Source organism: Drosophila bipectinata, chromosome 3L (genome assembly GCF_030179905.1).
Source record: "Drosophila bipectinata strain 14024-0381.07 chromosome 3L, DbipHiC1v2, whole genome shotgun sequence".
Lineage (NCBI taxonomy): Eukaryota > Metazoa > Arthropoda > Insecta > Diptera > Drosophilidae > Drosophila > Drosophila bipectinata.
Genome location: NC_091738.1, coordinates 2,129,303 through 2,146,170, shown reverse-complemented (window position 1 = coordinate 2,146,170; position 16,868 = coordinate 2,129,303). Strand labels below are relative to the sequence as shown.

At 40.1% G+C, this 16,868-nt stretch overlaps 3 protein-coding genes and 1 long non-coding RNA gene across 7 annotated transcripts; 2 read left to right on the top strand and 2 right to left on the bottom strand.

Moving 5' to 3' along the window:
• Positions 1-420: 420 nt before the first annotated feature.
• LOC108126169 (NADH dehydrogenase [ubiquinone] 1 alpha subcomplex subunit 9, mitochondrial) lies at positions 421-2,126 on the bottom strand. Its single transcript, XM_017242623.3, has 4 exons — positions 1,939-2,126; positions 1,384-1,834; positions 956-1,321; positions 421-900 (listed from the first exon to the last, which is right to left on the bottom strand). The coding sequence occupies exons 1-4, from the start codon at positions 1,976-1,978 to the stop codon at positions 507-509; spliced, it is 1,251 nt and encodes a 416-aa protein (XP_017098112.1). The 5' UTR covers positions 1,979-2,126; the 3' UTR covers positions 421-506.
• Positions 2,127-2,721: 595 nt separating this feature from the next.
• LOC138926356 (uncharacterized) lies at positions 2,722-7,367 on the top strand. Its single transcript, XR_011442843.1, has 2 exons — positions 2,722-2,788; positions 6,078-7,367. It is a non-coding gene; the product is annotated as an uncharacterized lncRNA (long non-coding RNA).
• LOC122322322 (NADH dehydrogenase [ubiquinone] 1 alpha subcomplex subunit 9, mitochondrial-like) lies at positions 6,099-7,167 on the bottom strand. Its single transcript, XM_043214112.2, has 3 exons — positions 7,026-7,167; positions 6,471-6,921; positions 6,099-6,408 (listed from the first exon to the last, which is right to left on the bottom strand). Exons 1-3 carry the CDS (start codon positions 7,063-7,065, stop codon positions 6,099-6,101), a joined length of 801 nt encoding a protein of 266 aa, XP_043070047.1. The 5' UTR covers positions 7,066-7,167.
• A 394-nt stretch (positions 7,368-7,761) lies between the features above and the next one.
• On the top strand, positions 7,762-16,767 carry ZnT77C (Zinc transporter 77C). Of its 4 annotated transcripts, none has more exons than XM_070280145.1 (4): positions 7,762-7,825; positions 13,972-14,168; positions 15,352-16,060; positions 16,124-16,767. In XM_070280145.1, the coding sequence occupies exons 2-4, from the start codon at positions 13,980-13,982 to the stop codon at positions 16,765-16,767; spliced, it is 1,542 nt and encodes a 513-aa protein (XP_070136246.1). In that variant the 5' UTR covers positions 7,762-7,825; positions 13,972-13,979. The 4 variants fall into 4 exon arrangements, with proteins under 4 accessions (XP_070136246.1, XP_070136243.1, XP_070136244.1 ...); XM_070280142.1 differs by having other exon boundaries at positions 7,785-7,875; XM_070280143.1 differs by lacking the exon at positions 7,762-7,825 and adding an exon at positions 8,575-8,841.
• The last annotated feature ends 101 nt before the right edge of the window (positions 16,768-16,868 follow it).

The following is a 16,868-nucleotide window of genomic DNA, read 5'->3' as shown; positions in this document are numbered from 1 at the left end:
CAGGAAATTAAACGTTTAGCTTTTTTATTAATTTCGCTCAGTTAAGAAAAATAAAAAAATTTTCCTATTATTTACAAAATTTAAGTGCCAAATATGTATGTACAAAATGTACAATTTTAATTGTTCTCTTTAATAACCCTGTTTGGGGGCTTTTTGTTTTAATACTAAAAAATACCAACAGGTTGCCATATCTTTGTAATATTTTAAAATTCAAATTGAATTTAAAATCTAGATCTTTTAAATTTAGATTAACAATTTAATCATTTAACCTTATTATTGATTAGTCAACAAAATGTTTTTTTTTAGCCAAGCCGTAATTTTCCCATTAATTTTGTAAATTTAAGGAACTATGAGCATCAGAACAACAAATAGCAAGAACATGGTCCTTTCTCGGATTACGACTTATAAAACAAATGTAAATCTCTGTCGACATCTCTTTATTGACGCATCGCCTTAAAAATTCAAACTAAAAATTTCCGATCAACACAGACAACTTGCACATCCGCTTAGGCAAACAGACGCAGTTCATCCCGCGCCTCGATACTCTTGGGCGGCGATGGCGTCTCGAACTCGCCCAGCTCTGCGTCGTAGTAGAGGGCAGCGCGGTAGGGACGCAGCTCCCATGGCACCTGCTGCTCCATGCTGGTCAGGGTAACGCCCAGATCCTCCAATGTGGGCACTCCGGTCAGAACCTTGTCGGTAACAGCTTCCCGTTCAATGCGAGCAGGATGCAGGCCACCGACTGGGGTGCCGGGGCAGATCCAGCTGGTGAGCTTGGCCTTAAGCAGGAAGGTGGGGTCCCAGCGCATGTCGTAGCGCATGTAGCCCCAGCGCTTCTGGTCCTTGCGCATCAGACGATGGAACCAGTCGACCAGTTCGCTCAGCTGGTAGCGCTTGGGGCTGAAATGGAATTAGGACTTAAAATGGTTTCGGAACAATTGATTCATCTACTTACCCCACAGCCTGGTAGATGCGACCGGCACTATCCGGATCCTTGGCAGCGTTGACGATGGCCTGGGCCACGTCCGAGACAAACACTGGCTGTTTCACGGTCTTCTCGCCCTTGTGCCACAACGGCATAGAGCGGAACTGACGACGCCAGATGTGGGCGTAGTAGCGCAAGAACCGATCCTCAGAGCCGTAGATATCGGCTGGGCGAATGATGGTGGCATTGGGGAAAGCATCACGAACACGCAGCTCACCCTCGTACTTGCTCTTCAGCCATTCGCTGCCGCCCTTAACGTACAGATCCTTGGGATTGGCTTCCACATTGAGAGAAGACAGGTGGATGAAACGATCTACTCCAGCTTCGCGGGAAATTCTGCACAAAAGCATTTGAATTATAAATCTCTTTTCGTAAAAGTAGAAGTAATTCTTAATCACCTGGCGATCCTCTCAGCTCCGTTAACATGCACATCCCTGAACTTGAAGTTCTTGGTCTCGAAGTCGCGACCCACCAAGTTGATGACCACATTCGAGTGCTTCACAGCCTCGCGGATAGAGGAGACATCCTCCAAGTTGTAGAAGTGAAACAGAACCTGGCCCAGGTCACCGGTGACCTTTAGGCGGATGACGTCCGAATCGTCGCCGCGGTATGGCAGAATCATCTGGGTGCCGGACTTGCCCAGTTTGTTGCACACATAGCGTCCCACGAATCCAGTGGCACCAAAGACGGTAGCCACGATTCCGTTGAAACTGCTACGTCCTCCAGTTCCGCGCTTCATCGCTGCCGGATTGGTAGTCTTCAGTGGGCGGGGGCCATCCTCGGGAGGAGCGGCGGCGGCAGAGTATCCTCGCAGGCACAAAACGCCAACCACACCACTGCCATGGTGTTCTGCAAACGAGAGATGATCGAAAATTAGCAACAACATTCGCGGAAAACTGCATTACATAATTTATTTGGCAGGGTCCGTTTGTGGAGCACCGGCGTCGACTTACTGGCCAACTGCATGTTGCGGGTTAGCACTATCGCGGCCATATTGTACCGGCGCACTGGACCAACTCGAGCAGGTGGAGAATGAGCTTAAATTCCAATTTTATTCGGGGCCGTTTTCTTCTACGCCAGATGAAAACAGTGCCTGCAAATGTCACTTTTTAGCGCTGCCAGAGTTTGGCATTGGAAGCGTTGCCATAGAAATGCAACTAAGTGGCAACCATCTAAAATGTAACGGATAAAGTTTGAATATATAAAAGCATTACTTTAATTTCTATATTCAGAATAGTTTGTTATTAAAACATTAATAATTTTCAAATAAATCGTACGTTAATGTGAGCACTTAAGGCTTTAATTATGATATTAACTAAATCTTTTGATTGATAAAATTGTTGAAAGATATTAAAAGTAACATATATTCAAAAATTATATATTTATAATCTGAATATATTTATTTTTAATAAATAAAATCCTCTTATCTTGGTTTGTTTATGATTTTAATGACCTTGGCACTCTTTATATCTTTTAATTGCTTACTAGGCCGTAATTAATGTTGGCTAAATCGTAAATTACCTTCTAGACCGCGTTGAGTAAATAATATTTGACAAATAAGACATAAGCCAGTCGTGTCCCAGTTGAAATTAAAATGTTGAGCAGCTAGGCTAGTCAAACCTCAAATTGCTCGCTTTTTATCTAATGTGCGTGGTTTAATTGCAATTTTCCAGCCAGTGAAATGTTTAATTCGGCACGGTTTGGTTCTGTAAGCAAAGTATTCAGTTACCAGTCGCCTTTGAGCTGCAAAACCGTGAGCATCGTTATCCATTAAAAATCGTTATCCCTCTGCTGTAGTTTTCAGTAAGCGTTTAAATAGTATATTTAAATTTAAATTATTGCGGTTGAAATGTTATCAGTGCATGTGGTTTGAAATTTGTTTGAAATGACGGTCTATAAAGCAGAAGAAAGCTTTTCTGCTCTCTTTTCTTTCTCACAAATACTAGATCATCTGCTAGTTGTATTTGGAGCGGTAATCTTTCTCACATCAGCTGATAATTCCCAGCAAGCTTACGCACTTTTGTCACCTACACACCTGCAATCACTCTCGCCAACTCTCTCTTTTACGATTTTTTATTCGCACACATTCTCACACACATTGGAACTTTCGCGCTCACTTTCAATAAAAAAGATAAGAACCTGGTAACGAATTTATGTAGGTATTAAACAATTCAAAGTTATAAAAACTTTATAACATTTTCTTTGAAAAGTTGTTAATAAAATTCTTTAAATATTATTCTTAATTTGACATCTCTATTTTATAAAAATATGTTTTGTAATATACCCTAAAAACTTTAAACAAGATTAAACAAGTCTAAGGACCAACCTTGACCAATCTCCAAAATTTGTACCTGTTATCTAAAGTAGCTCGTCACCTACCTGAACAACGTTCCGATTTGCCGGCTGTGGTCATTTTTGCTTTTGTTCGGCCGCCTATATTTTTCTCGTCTGTCTGTATTTTCGTTCACCAAATCGGTGTGCTATATATTTTGCAGTGGCTTTGCGGTTCATTCAGTTTTGAGCCGCGCTGCAGTAAAGATCGCTTACTAACGTTTTTTAACTCGGTACCGGCCAACAACAGGTGTGTGCGCGTGTGTCCGATAATATTTTGATACTGTGTGGATGTGTGTGTGTGTATAAAAAAAAAATATATTATAGGAAAAACAAATTTTCCAACGCAATTTCAAGAGTGGCGTGGCTAAAAATAGTATCCGTCAAATAAAAAGAACCCACACATTTTCTTCAGCTTATCAGAGCCGTAAAGAGAGGGTAAATTTCCAGTTTCTAAGCCAAAACCTACCTGATAAGGGCTTGCGGGCCAGTGCGAAAAACATTTGTCTGGGAAGCTATAGTATATAGCTATTAAATGTAGGACCAGGAGTCCAAGAAAAAAAAAACACACCTTAATACCGGCAGCTATAGATATAGATGACTGATTCGTTAGCAGCCAGACTGTGAATACATTTAGCAAGTGATTATTAAGACGCCTCGCGCCTCTTGGCACCACTGCGAAAATGTGGCCCGAAAAAATTACTAAACCTACAAATATCACCCATCTGCGCGATATAAAAATAAATTCCAAAATTAATGCTAATCAAAGGTTATATTTGGGCTTGGGATCTTGGCCAAAAACAATTCTCTGACGATGCTAATTCGATGCAAATTGATCCGGAGCCTTGGCTCTGGGGCCCAAGAACTTTCCGGGCCGGGCCCCAGGTTCCCAGCGGCATATTATAAACAATTACTCAACCGTTATTGGCTTTGTATATAAACATTATAGAATAGGGAATTATATTATTCTCTGACTGATGGAAAAAAATTAATTCATGAAACTACTATTAAAAAACAGATTGGTATTGTTCTATTTTAATTATCTTAATTATATTTAATTTAGAAATAAAATTGGAAGACCTATGCTTTATTAAATCAAGTCCTGATTTTTGACTATATTTTTGACCGTTACTGTGGGTTTATTATTTTATTCCGTTTATGAACTGGGCGGAGTCATTAAAGGTAATTGAAGAGGTCTTTAGCAATCATCGTTAATATCAATTTTTGTATTATTTTAATAGGCCCATATCGCTTTAGTGAGTTTTCAGATTTTTGAAATGATCACGTTTCTGGGGAGGATGTGGAGAAAGTGATTGGCAGGGCTCTCTTATTCATGAAAAGGCGCAGAAATCACGTCTACTGTAAAGCATTAAATTGTAATTAAAGTGTCTTTATTTAATTTAATGAAAAAGAATAAAAACAAGAAAGGAAAGCTAACTTCGGGCGGAGCCGAAGTTTATATACCCTTGCAGTTAAAACCGGATATATATCGCAAACATCGGATATAGTTGGCCGATCCTTATGAAAATATGATAATATAACCCAATTTAATATAATACAAAAACCAAACCTAAAAATATCCCAAACTTCTATCTTCAAAAACACAAAAGTTGGGTCATTTCCGATCGTTCAGTTATATGGCAGCTATAGAATATAGTCGGCCGATCCTTATGAAATTTAGTAGGTTGGATCAACTGACCAAAAATAGAATCTGTACTAAATTTCACCTTTCTATCTTCAAAAACACGAAAGTTGGGTCATTTCCGATCGTTCAGTTATATGGCAGCTATAAGATATAGTCGGCCGATCCTTATGAAATTTGGCATGTCGTAATGTTTTGCCAAAAAATGCTCTCATGTCAAATTTGAACTCTCTAACTTTAAAAACGTCAAAGTTATACCATTTCGGATCAATCAGTTATATGGCAGCTATAGGATATAGTCGGCCAATCCCGGCCGTTCCGACTTATATACTGCGTGCAAACAAAGAAGGGTGTGTGCAAAGTTTCAAGACGCTTTAATACTGAGAGACTAGTTCGCGTAGAAACGGACAGACAGACAGACAGACAGACGGACAGACGGTCAGACGGACATGCTCATATCAACTCAGGAGGTGATCCTGATCAAGAATATATATACTTTATAGGGTCGGAGATGTCTCCTTCACTGCGTTGCACACTTTTGGACAAAATTATAATGAATCAGAGTTTATAAGTTAGTAATTAGTATATGGAGTGAGTACAGATGTTCCTTTATTCAGGGCCCTTTAGTTAGAGCTGATTGAGGGCTTCATAATTATTTTTTTGGGGAACTTCTTAGTATATCTATTTAAATATATAGTTTTCCTACTTGGCAACATTTATCGCCAGGAACACGAGTTGCTATCAACATTCCACATCAAATTCCCCGTATAGCGATGGTATTTGAACCCATCTATAGCAAAGCCGAGCCGGTTTCGATATTGTTTACAAAAATTGTTTGTTATCAGCAGACCTGCCAATTTCGTACTTAATCACACAGAATGAGATAGCGTTAGCCCCACCGCAGACAGCTATCTCTGTCGGCTTATCAGGTAGCTCGGCACCTGTCTGCGGTTTGGCGCGTTTCCATACCCCGTTCAAATATGTCTCGTAGGCATCTGCTAATTGCCATCGAAAACAAAGTAATAAAATATTGGCAGCACACTCTAGAGACTAACGATATTAATAGAATTTTAAACTAAAACTATACCATTTATAATCTATGAATTGGAAATTCCACAGGCATCTAACCTTCGGATCGTGTCAAAAATGCTCTAAAAAATAGGGGCTTGGAGGGGAGTACGAAAAACAGGCCAGGGATCCGCATAGGAAACTCTTATTAAATACAATTTCAAAATCAAAGTAGTAGCGCAAGAACCGATCCTCAGAGCCGTAGATATCGGCTGGGCGAATGATGGTGGCATTGGGGAAAGCATCACGAACACGCAGCTCACCCTCGTACTTGCTCTTCAGCCATTCGCTGCCGCCCTTAACGTACAGATCCTTGGGATTGGCTTCCACATTGAGAGAAGACAGGTGGATGAAACGATCTACTCCAGCTTCGCGGGAAATTCTGCACAAAAGCATTTGAATTATAAATCTCTTTTCGTAAAAGTAGAAGTAATTCTTAATCACCTGGCGATCCTCTCAGCTCCGTTAACATGCACATCCCTGAACTTGAAGTTCTTGGTCTCGAAGTCGCGACCCACCAAGTTGATGACCACATTCGAGTGCTTCACAGCCTCGCGGATAGAGGAGACATCCTCCAAGTTGTAGAAGTGAAACAGAACCTGGCCCAGGTCACCGGTGACCTTTAGGCGGATGACGTCCGAATCGTCGCCGCGGTATGGCAGAATCATCTGGGTGCCGGACTTGCCCAGTTTGTTGCACACATAGCGTCCCACGAATCCAGTGGCACCAAAGACGGTAGCCACGATTCCGTTGAAACTGCTACGTCCTCCAGTTCCGCGCTTCATCGCTGCCGGATTGGTAGTCTTCAGTGGGCGGGGGCCATCCTCGGGAGGAGCGGCGGCGGCAGAGTATCCTCGCAGGCACAAAACGCCAACCACACCACTGCCATGGTGTTCTGCAAACGAGAGATGATCGAAAATTAGCAACAACATTCGCGGAAAACTGCATTACATAATTTATTTGGCAGGGTCCGTTTGTGGAGCACCGGCGTCGACTTACTGGCCAACTGCATGTTGCGGGTTAGCACTATCGCGGCCATATTGTACCGGCGCACTGGACCAACTCGAGCAGGTGGAGAATGAGCTTAAATTCCAATTTTATTCGGGGCCGTTTTCTTCTACGCCAGATGAAAACAGTGCCTGCAAATGTCACTTTTTAGCGCTGCCAGAGTTTGGCATTGGAAGCGTTGCCATAGAAATGCAACTAAGTGGCAACCATCTAAAATGTAACGGATAAAGTTTGAATATATAAAAGCATTACTTTAATTTCTATATTCAGAATAGTTTGTTATTAAAACATTAATAATTTTCAAATAAATCGTACGTTAATGTGAGCACTTAAGGCTTTAATTATGATATTAACTAAATCTTTTGATTGATAAAATTGTTGAAAGATATTAAAAGTAACATATATTCAAAAATTATATATTTATAATCTGAATATATTTATTTTTAATAAATAAAATCCTCTTATCTTGGTTTGTTTATGATTTTAATGACCTTGGCACTCTTTATATCTTTTAATTGCTTACTAGGCCGTAATTAATGTTGGCTAAATCGTAAATTACCTTCTAGACCGCGTTGAGTAAATAATATTTGACAAATAAGACATAAGCCAGTCGTGTCCCAGTTGAAATTAAAATGTTGAGCAGCTAGGCTAGTCAAACCTCAAATTGCTCGCTTTTTATCTAATGTGCGTGGTTTAATTGCAATTTTCCAGCCAGTGAAATGTTTAATTCGGCACGGTTTGGTTCTGTAAGCAAAGTATTCAGTTACCAGTCGCCTTTGAGCTGCAAAACCGTGAGCATCGTTATCCATTAAAAATCGTTATCCCTCTGCTGTAGTTTTCAGTAAGCGTTTAAATAGTATATTTAAATTTAAATTATTGCGGTTGAAATGTTATCAGTGCATGTGGTTTGAAATTTGTTTGAAATGACGGTCTATAAAGCAGAAGAAAGCTTTTCTGCTCTCTTTTCTTTCTCACAAATACTAGATCATCTGCTAGTTGTATTTGGAGCGGTAATCTTTCTCACATCAGCTGATAATTCCCAGCAAGCTTACGCACTTTTGTCACCTACACACCTGCAATCACTCTCGCCAACTCTCTCTTTTACGATTTTTTATTCGCACACATTCTCACACACATTGGAACTTTCGCGCTCACTTTCAATAAAAAAGATAAGAACCTGGTAACGAATTTATGTAGGTATTAAACAATTCAAAGTTATAAAAACTTTATAACATTTTCTTTGAAAAGTTGTTAATAAAATTCTTTAAATATTATTCTTAATTTGACATCTCTATTTTATAAAAATATGTTTTGTAATATACCCTAAAAACTTTAAACAAGATTAAACAAGTCTAAGGACCAACCTTGACCAATCTCCAAAATTTGTACCTGTTATCTAAAGTAGCTCGTCACCTACCTGAACAACGTTCCGATTTGCCGGCTGTGGTCATTTTTGCTTTTGTTCGGCCGCCTATATTTTTCTCGTCTGTCTGTATTTTCGTTCACCAAATCGGTGTGCTATATATTTTGCAGTGGCTTTGCGGTTCATTCAGTTTTGAGCCGCGCTGCAGTAAAGATCGCTTACTAACGTTTTTTAACTCGGTACCGGCCAACAACAGGTGTGTGCGCGTGTGTCCGATAATATTTTGATACTGTGTGGATGTGTGTGTGTGTATAAAAAAAAAATATATTATAGGAAAAACAAATTTTCCAACGCAATTTCAAGAGTGGCGTGGCTAAAAATAGTATCCGTCAAATAAAAAGAACCCACACATTTTCTTCAGCTTATCAGAGCCGTAAAGAGAGGGTAAATTTCCAGTTTCTAAGCCAAAACCTACCTGATAAGGGCTTGCGGGCCAGTGCGAAAAACATTTGTCTGGGAAGCTATAGTATATAGCTATTAAATGTAGGACCAGGAGTCCAAGAAAAAAAAAACACACCTTAATACCGGCAGCTATAGATATAGATGACTGATTCGTTAGCAGCCAGACTGTGAATACATTTAGCAAGTGATTATTAAGACGCCTCGCGCCTCTTGGCACCACTGCGAAAATGTGGCCCGAAAAAATTACTAAACCTACAAATATCACCCATCTGCGCGATATAAAAATAAATTCCAAAATTAATGCTAATCAAAGGTTATATTTGGGCTTGGGATCTTGGCCAAAAACAATTCTCTGACGATGCTAATTCGATGCAAATTGATCCGGAGCCTTGGCTCTGGGGCCCAAGAACTTTCCGGGCCGGGCCCCAGGTTCCCAGCGGCATATTATAAACAATTACTCAACCGTTATTGGCTTTGTATATAAACATTATAGAATAGGGAATTATATTATTCTCTGACTGATGGAAAAAAATTAATTCATGAAACTACTATTAAAAAACAGATTGGTATTGTTCTATTTTAATTATCTTAATTATATTTAATTTAGAAATAAAATTGGAAGACCTATGCTTTATTAAATCAAGTCCTGATTTTTGACTATATTTTTGACCGTTACTGTGGGTTTATTATTTTATTCCGTTTATGAACTGGGCGGAGTCATTAAAGGTAATTGAAGAGGTCTTTAGCAATCATCGTTAATATCAATTTTTGTATTATTTTAATAGGCCCATATCGCTTTAGTGAGTTTTCAGATTTTTGAAATGATCACGTTTCTGGGGAGGATGTGGAGAAAGTGATTGGCAGGGCTCTCTTATTCATGAAAAGGCGCAGAAATCACGTCTACTGTAAAGCATTAAATTGTAATTAAAGTGTCTTTATTTAATTTAATGAAAAAGAATAAAAACAAGAAAGGAAAGCTAACTTCGGGCGGAGCCGAAGTTTATATACCCTTGCAGTTAAAACCGGATATATATCGCAAACATCGGATATAGTTGGCCGATCCTTATGAAAATATGATAATATAACCCAATTTAATATAATACAAAAACCAAACCTAAAAATATCCCAAACTTCTATCTTCAAAAACACAAAAGTTGGGTCATTTCCGATCGTTCAGTTATATGGCAGCTATAGAATATAGTCGGCCGATCCTTATGAAATTTAGTAGGTTGGATCAACTGACCAAAAATAGAATCTGTACTAAATTTCACCTTTCTATCTTCAAAAACACGAAAGTTGGGTCATTTCCGATCGTTCAGTTATATGGCAGCTATAAGATATAGTCGGCCGATCCTTATGAAATTTGGCATGTCGTAATGTTTTGCCAAAAAATGCTCTCATGTCAAATTTGAACTCTCTAACTTTAAAAACGTCAAAGTTATACCATTTCGGATCAATCAGTTATATGGCAGCTATAGGATATAGTCGGCCAATCCCGGCCGTTCCGACTTATATACTGCGTGCAAACAAAGAAGGGTGTGTGCAAAGTTTCAAGACGCTTTAATACTGAGAGACTAGTTCGCGTAGAAACGGACAGACAGACAGACAGACAGACGGACAGACGGTCAGACGGACATGCTCATATCAACTCAGGAGGTGATCCTGATCAAGAATATATATACTTTATAGGGTCGGAGATGTCTCCTTCACTGCGTTGCACACTTTTGGACAAAATTATAATGAATCAGAGTTTATAAGTTAGTAATTAGTATATGGAGTGAGTACAGATGTTCCTTTATTCAGGGCCCTTTAGTTAGAGCTGATTGAGGGCTTCATAATTATTTTTTTGGGGAACTTCTTAGTATATCTATTTAAATATATAGTTTTCCTACTTGGCAACATTTATCGCCAGGAACACGAGTTGCTATCAACATTCCACATCAAATTCCCCGTATAGCGATGGTATTTGAACCCATCTATAGCAAAGCCGAGCCGGTTTCGATATTGTTTACAAAAATTGTTTGTTATCAGCAGACCTGCCAATTTCGTACTTAATCACACAGAATGAGATAGCGTTAGCCCCACCGCAGACAGCTATCTCTGTCGGCTTATCAGGTAGCTCGGCACCTGTCTGCGGTTTGGCGCGTTTCCATACCCCGTTCAAATATGTCTCGTAGGCATCTGCTAATTGCCATCGAAAACAAAGTAATAAAATATTGGCAGCACACTCTAGAGACTAACGATATTAATAGAATTTTAAACTAAAACTATACCATTTATAATCTATGAATTGGAAATTCCACAGGCATCTAACCTTCGGATCGTGTCAAAAATGCTCTAAAAAATAGGGGCTTGGAGGGGAGTACGAAAAACAGGCCAGGGATCCGCATAGGAAACTCTTATTAAATACAATTTCAAAATCAAAGTACATTTTTTTCTTTCAAAGTTCATTTGTATTCAGAGACAGGCCCAAACAAAAAAAACAAGAATCAATGCACCTGATGAGAAAAAATAAAAATAAAAACAAAATGTTATTGGTCCCGAATTTGATTTTTTTTTTCGTATTTTGTTGGGGTTTGCGATTGATGGAGTGAGTTTGTTGCATTGATCTAATTGACAATTGAGGTGTCACCGGCTCGCAGATTTACGGTCTGGATTTTTCGGACTTCGGACTGGAAGAGACTCATAAAATAACCCAAAGCCGGATTTGGAGAGCCAACATTTGTCCAAAAAAAGGAAAAAAGAGGAGTTAGTGGCAGGAAAAAAGACTTTCAATCATAATAAACATTTTTTTCAAGTCTCTAACCTTAAAACAATATTTTTCAAACCTTTCTAGGACCTCTAAAGAAACCTCTAAAGACCTCTAAAGTTTTTTGATATGAGACTTGATAAATCCTTTTCAATTGAAAACAAAGATGGTATATCTATACTTTGTATTAAAATTACGCTATTATAGACCCAAATGTCGAAAAAAAGGAAAAAAAAGAGGAGTTAGTGTCTGGAAAAAAGACTTTCAATCTTAATAAACATTTTTTTCAAGTCTCTAAGGTTAAAACATTATTTTTCAAACCTGTCTAGGACCTCTAAAGAAAGCTTTATAAGAAAAATATTTTTTAAATCCTTTTAATTTGAAAACAAAGATGGTATATCTATACTTTACATTAAAATTACGCTATTATAGACCCAAATGTCGAAAAAAGGGAAAAAGAGGAGTTAGGGTCAGGAAAAAAGACTTTCAATCTTAAAGAACATTTTTTCCAAGTCTCTAAGCTTAAAACATTATTTTTCAAACCTTTTTAGGACCTCTCAAGAAACCTCTAAAGACCTCTAAAGTTTTTTGATATTAAACTTGATAAATCTCTTTCAATTGATAACAAAGATGGTATATCTATACTTTACATTAAAATTACTCTATTATAGACCTAAATGTCGAAAAAAAGGAAAAAAGAGGAGTTAGTGGCAGGAAAAAGGACTTTCAAACCTAATAAACATTATTTTCAAGTCTCTAACCTTAAAACATTATTTTTGAAACCTTTCTAGGACCTCTCAAGAAACCTTTTTAAGAAAAATACATATGTTTTAAATCCTTTCAATTTGAAAATAAAGATGGTATATCTATACTTTGTCTATATCTATAAAACTACACCTTTATAGACCCAAATTCCTTAAAGTTTTTTTTTTTGAGTGTACATATCTTACCTGCCTTTTAAGGCTTAAAGTCCACATGCCATCCCATATCACACCATATTTTTTATCTTTATCTAGAGGATCACTCTGGTATCTTCCCTAACCCCTGGCAACTACAAGCCCAATAAAAATCAGGGTTCACTTTATCTGTATCTCTATCTGAATGCGTGCTTGTATCTGTATCTCTGGTTATCTTTTGTTATCTCGTGCTCGAGCCTCCACCACCCACTGCCACCCGCCTCCCGGCGAGAATCAAACCAAATTGAGGAAATGAACATTTAGCGGCTGGGGCATGTAGAACAACTGCGAGATACATAATGTATTCAGATTCGTAAACAACATATAGTTAGATTGTTTGTTGCTACCTGTCCGACATTATCTGGATACATTTTTGCTGGGTTTGGGATCTATGGGAACCATTCGATTGTCTGGCGGGGCACACAATCTGGTGCCCCCGGGGCGCCATTTAACGCTTTTGTAGTTAGCTTCTAATTACTGGCATTCCACAAAAGCCCACTAAAACAATAGATTATATCACTCGATCGATTGTAATGATGGGCTACTGCACGTGTGACAATTTGGAATGCAATTGGCTCATTTAGGAGTCGACACCACGTCGGAGGGGTTACATCATTTAATAAAATAGAATTCTGATTCCAATTCAGAATTCCAGGTGGATCCGAGAGATATCAATCAGGAATTGGATGAAGCAGAAAGGGGGATCTATGAATTACAAGTAGTTATTGGGATTATCCCTAATAGCATTGACATGTCTTCCGATAATTGCCCTATTGGAGGGCATTTAAGCCGAGTAGGGTTCAACCTTGGGGTTACATGGCGGCAAACAAGCCAACAAACATTCGGTAGCCATATTCCGCGATCACGTAAAGTTACGTCAATGTCGTTGGTGATCAATTCAACAAGATACCCCGAGGTAGCCGCAGGTAAAACGAGCCCATTTAGCATCTTCATTTGCATGCAACCCACCGCCTCCAGTAGCTGGAGGAGGAGCCCCAGCCCCAGCCCCAGCTCGGCCCATGTCTATATATGATTTGCATTGGCGATTGGCATGGGTTGAACCCTAAATATGGCAGGTTAGGCTCGGTTCAGGGCAGTAGAGTTCCCGATCGGTGCAGTTCAGTTAACCCATAACCGAGTCTTGAACTTGACACAGTTTCGGTGAGGTTTTTGGGGATTAGAAAGGTAGTCCCTCTTAATCGTTAATCATTTTGCGAATAAAAATATCTCTCATTTATTGATAAACCTGACAACCTGCTGATGAGTTCGTTTAAACAATAAATTATTCCCATTTATATAGATCACACCCCTATGGGTTTGGCTGGCAGGTGGTGCTGACCTCTATAGGCACATGCTCTGCATAATCCAAATATTTGAAAAACCCATTCTCACCTCTACTCTCCACAGATACTATAATGCCGGTGAAGGAGATACTGCAGCGCTGCAGACCCATCCCCCTGTATGTGGTCCTGGTTCTGTCCATATGCTACTTTGTGCTCCAACTGATCCTGAGCCATGTCACCCACGCCCTGACTCTACTGATGGCCTCCCATCACATGTTGTGCAATATTTTCGCACTCGGCGGCTGCATTATTACAATTAAGGTAACCAGTTTTGTTTATTTTAATATTTAAAAAATATATTTTAAACCTCAAAGACTTGGTAGACAGTGGTAAAAATCTTAAATTGGATTAAAAGGCTTACTAATTCCTGGTTATATTATTTTTCCTCTGTGTAGTCTGGATTGGCTTTTATTTTGGCCAGGAAACTGTCGCGTGCTGGGTGTTGAGTTGAAACAGATGCTGGCAGGTGCATTGAACTCTGATTGCGATCAGAAAAGCAAAGCACCAGAAAAGCAAATCCCACAAAAATGTATCCAACGCATTCCAAACCCCTTTTTATTTTTTGTTTAAAACGAGTTTCGTTTGCATTTTTCGGATAATTTATGATTTTCTGGAAGTATTTCTTTTATTTTTAACTACAAAGTAGTTAGTCTTATCACCATATTGATGGTCAGTAGTTTTGAATTAAAACTAACCATTCAAATAGTTTTTAATATCCAACTTTTATCAAATAATCCGAATCACAATCGAATTCCCATTTGTAACGCTTTAATTTAAATTCAAGGTGAATACTGCGATGAAAACAATGTCCAACTGCAATTTATGAGCCAGTCGTCAAAGTTAAATATTTTATTAGTGAATAGATGCAAAAAAAGTAAAAAAAAAATAAAAGCATAAATATCTGCCGCCATGGGAAAGCGTGCCAAGCACGTTTCGCAAAAACACAAAGACCAGACCCCAAAAGCTGAAAACCGAACAAGACTTGGCCAAAAAAATCGGCAAACACCAGAAATCGAAAGCCTCCAACTAGTCAGTCAGTCAGCTTTGGTGTTGTAGGTGTGGACAGTTGAGTGGGCTGATTCCAAGCTTATATAATGGAGCAGCAGGCTGGTGGCCAGCGAAGCGTTTAAATACCTCTGCCAGTCAATGTAGTAGATGGGCCAATGCCAATTGTTATGATTTGGCTTAGAAAGCATGACGACGAATGAACTTTATTTTTTGGGTTCTGATTGTCAAAAAATCATCGGAAATTTCTTGGTCATTAAATGGGAAATATCATGTTTTTAAAGAGAAATTTTATACATTTTAATACAAAATTATTCATAACTTAAATATGGTTAGAAAATGCCTCTGAATGGCAGTTTGAGTAGGTGACGAACCATTCTCTGCTTATATTTAAACATTAATTAAATATTTATTTATTTTTTAATTCCTATCCATGCAGCACAGCAAACAGACACCCGAAGCCAAGGATTCCCCTGCAGTTCAGACCAAGTCGAATGGCTCCTCCGGAGAGATTGTCAACCTGGCCGAATCGGAGGCCCAAAAGAGGGCTAAGCGGGACAGCCGGGAGGAGAAACTCCGCAACACCTTTGGCTGGGCCCGAATCGACATCCTGACCATGCTCATTGTGTTCATCATCCTGGCCTCGTTGTCCTTCTCGCTGGTGGTGGAGGCCCTCCAGACCCTCGTGCATATCGATCACAAGGACACGATGCACCTGCCGATCCCTGTGATGATGCTGGGCTTCGTGGGTCTCATCCTGAATGGACTGACGTATCTGCTGATTGGCGGCTACACGTTGCATCAAGGAAGCTTCCTGCACCTGACCCCCGGCGGCAATGTGGTGCTCGAGAGGCCCATGTCCAGTAACGTGGATCTATCGCTGACGCCCATGCAGCGGCAGCTCAGCAAGTCCAGGAACGATCGTCAGCTGCGAGAGGAACTGGAGACGGAAGTCGGAAGTGTTTACTTTGCCACCAAGCGCCAGGGAGCTGTTGAGATGCTCCGCGATGTGTCCAGTACGATTTTTGTGATTGTATGCGCTGCCATTGTCTATGTGGCTGAGGATGAGGAGCACACCGCCAAGTTCATAGATCCAGTGCTGTCCATTTTCTCCTGTGTCCTGCTGGTGTCCCTCAGCTATCCCTACAGTAAGTGTCCATTAGAAAGTTACCATTTTCTGTCCTAAAACTAATGCCTTATCCTTACCGTAGTGAAAGAATCGTGCCTCATTCTGCTGCAGACCATACCCGGCTCCATTGACCTGGAGATCTTTGAGCGCACCCTGGTCGCCAAGTTTCCAGAAATCATCAGTTACCACGATCTTCACATCTGGCAGTTGGCCGCCCACCGATATGTGGCCACCATTCACATCCAGTTCCAGAATCCCAAGCTCTATCTGAAGATCATTGAGCAGGTGCGGGCGTATTTCCACGAGCAGGGAATCGGAGCGGTCACCATCCAGCCGGAGTTCTACCCGTCCACCAACAAGAACGCCTCGGCGTCGCTGGAGTGCCTGATGCAATGTCAGGCGGCGGAGTGCATCGAAAAGGTCTGTTGTCGGGACTCGCGCACCGATCTTCGCGAGATCTGCGATGCTCCCAATGGCCGGAAGCCCAGCTCTCCAGCCAAATGTCAAGGCAATAACCATGATCATGGCAAAAACAAATCAAAATCCTGCTCGGAACTCTGCGCTGTGGTTGTGGAGAAGCCCAAGGAGCTGAGTGCCGCGCAATTAATGGAGGGTAAGGAGGAGGATGCGGCGAAACCCAAGTCCCCGCTGCCACAGTCAGCATCCCAGCCGGTAATCCAAACTCCGGTAGAAGACACACCTCCAGACGCACCCGCGAGCGGCTGACTCATCTCAGCTTCTGTATAGTATTGAATCAAGGCTTCAAGATTTTGATAGTTTTAAGTTAGCTTACGAAAATGCCATATTCATTTCGGAGATCCCTATCT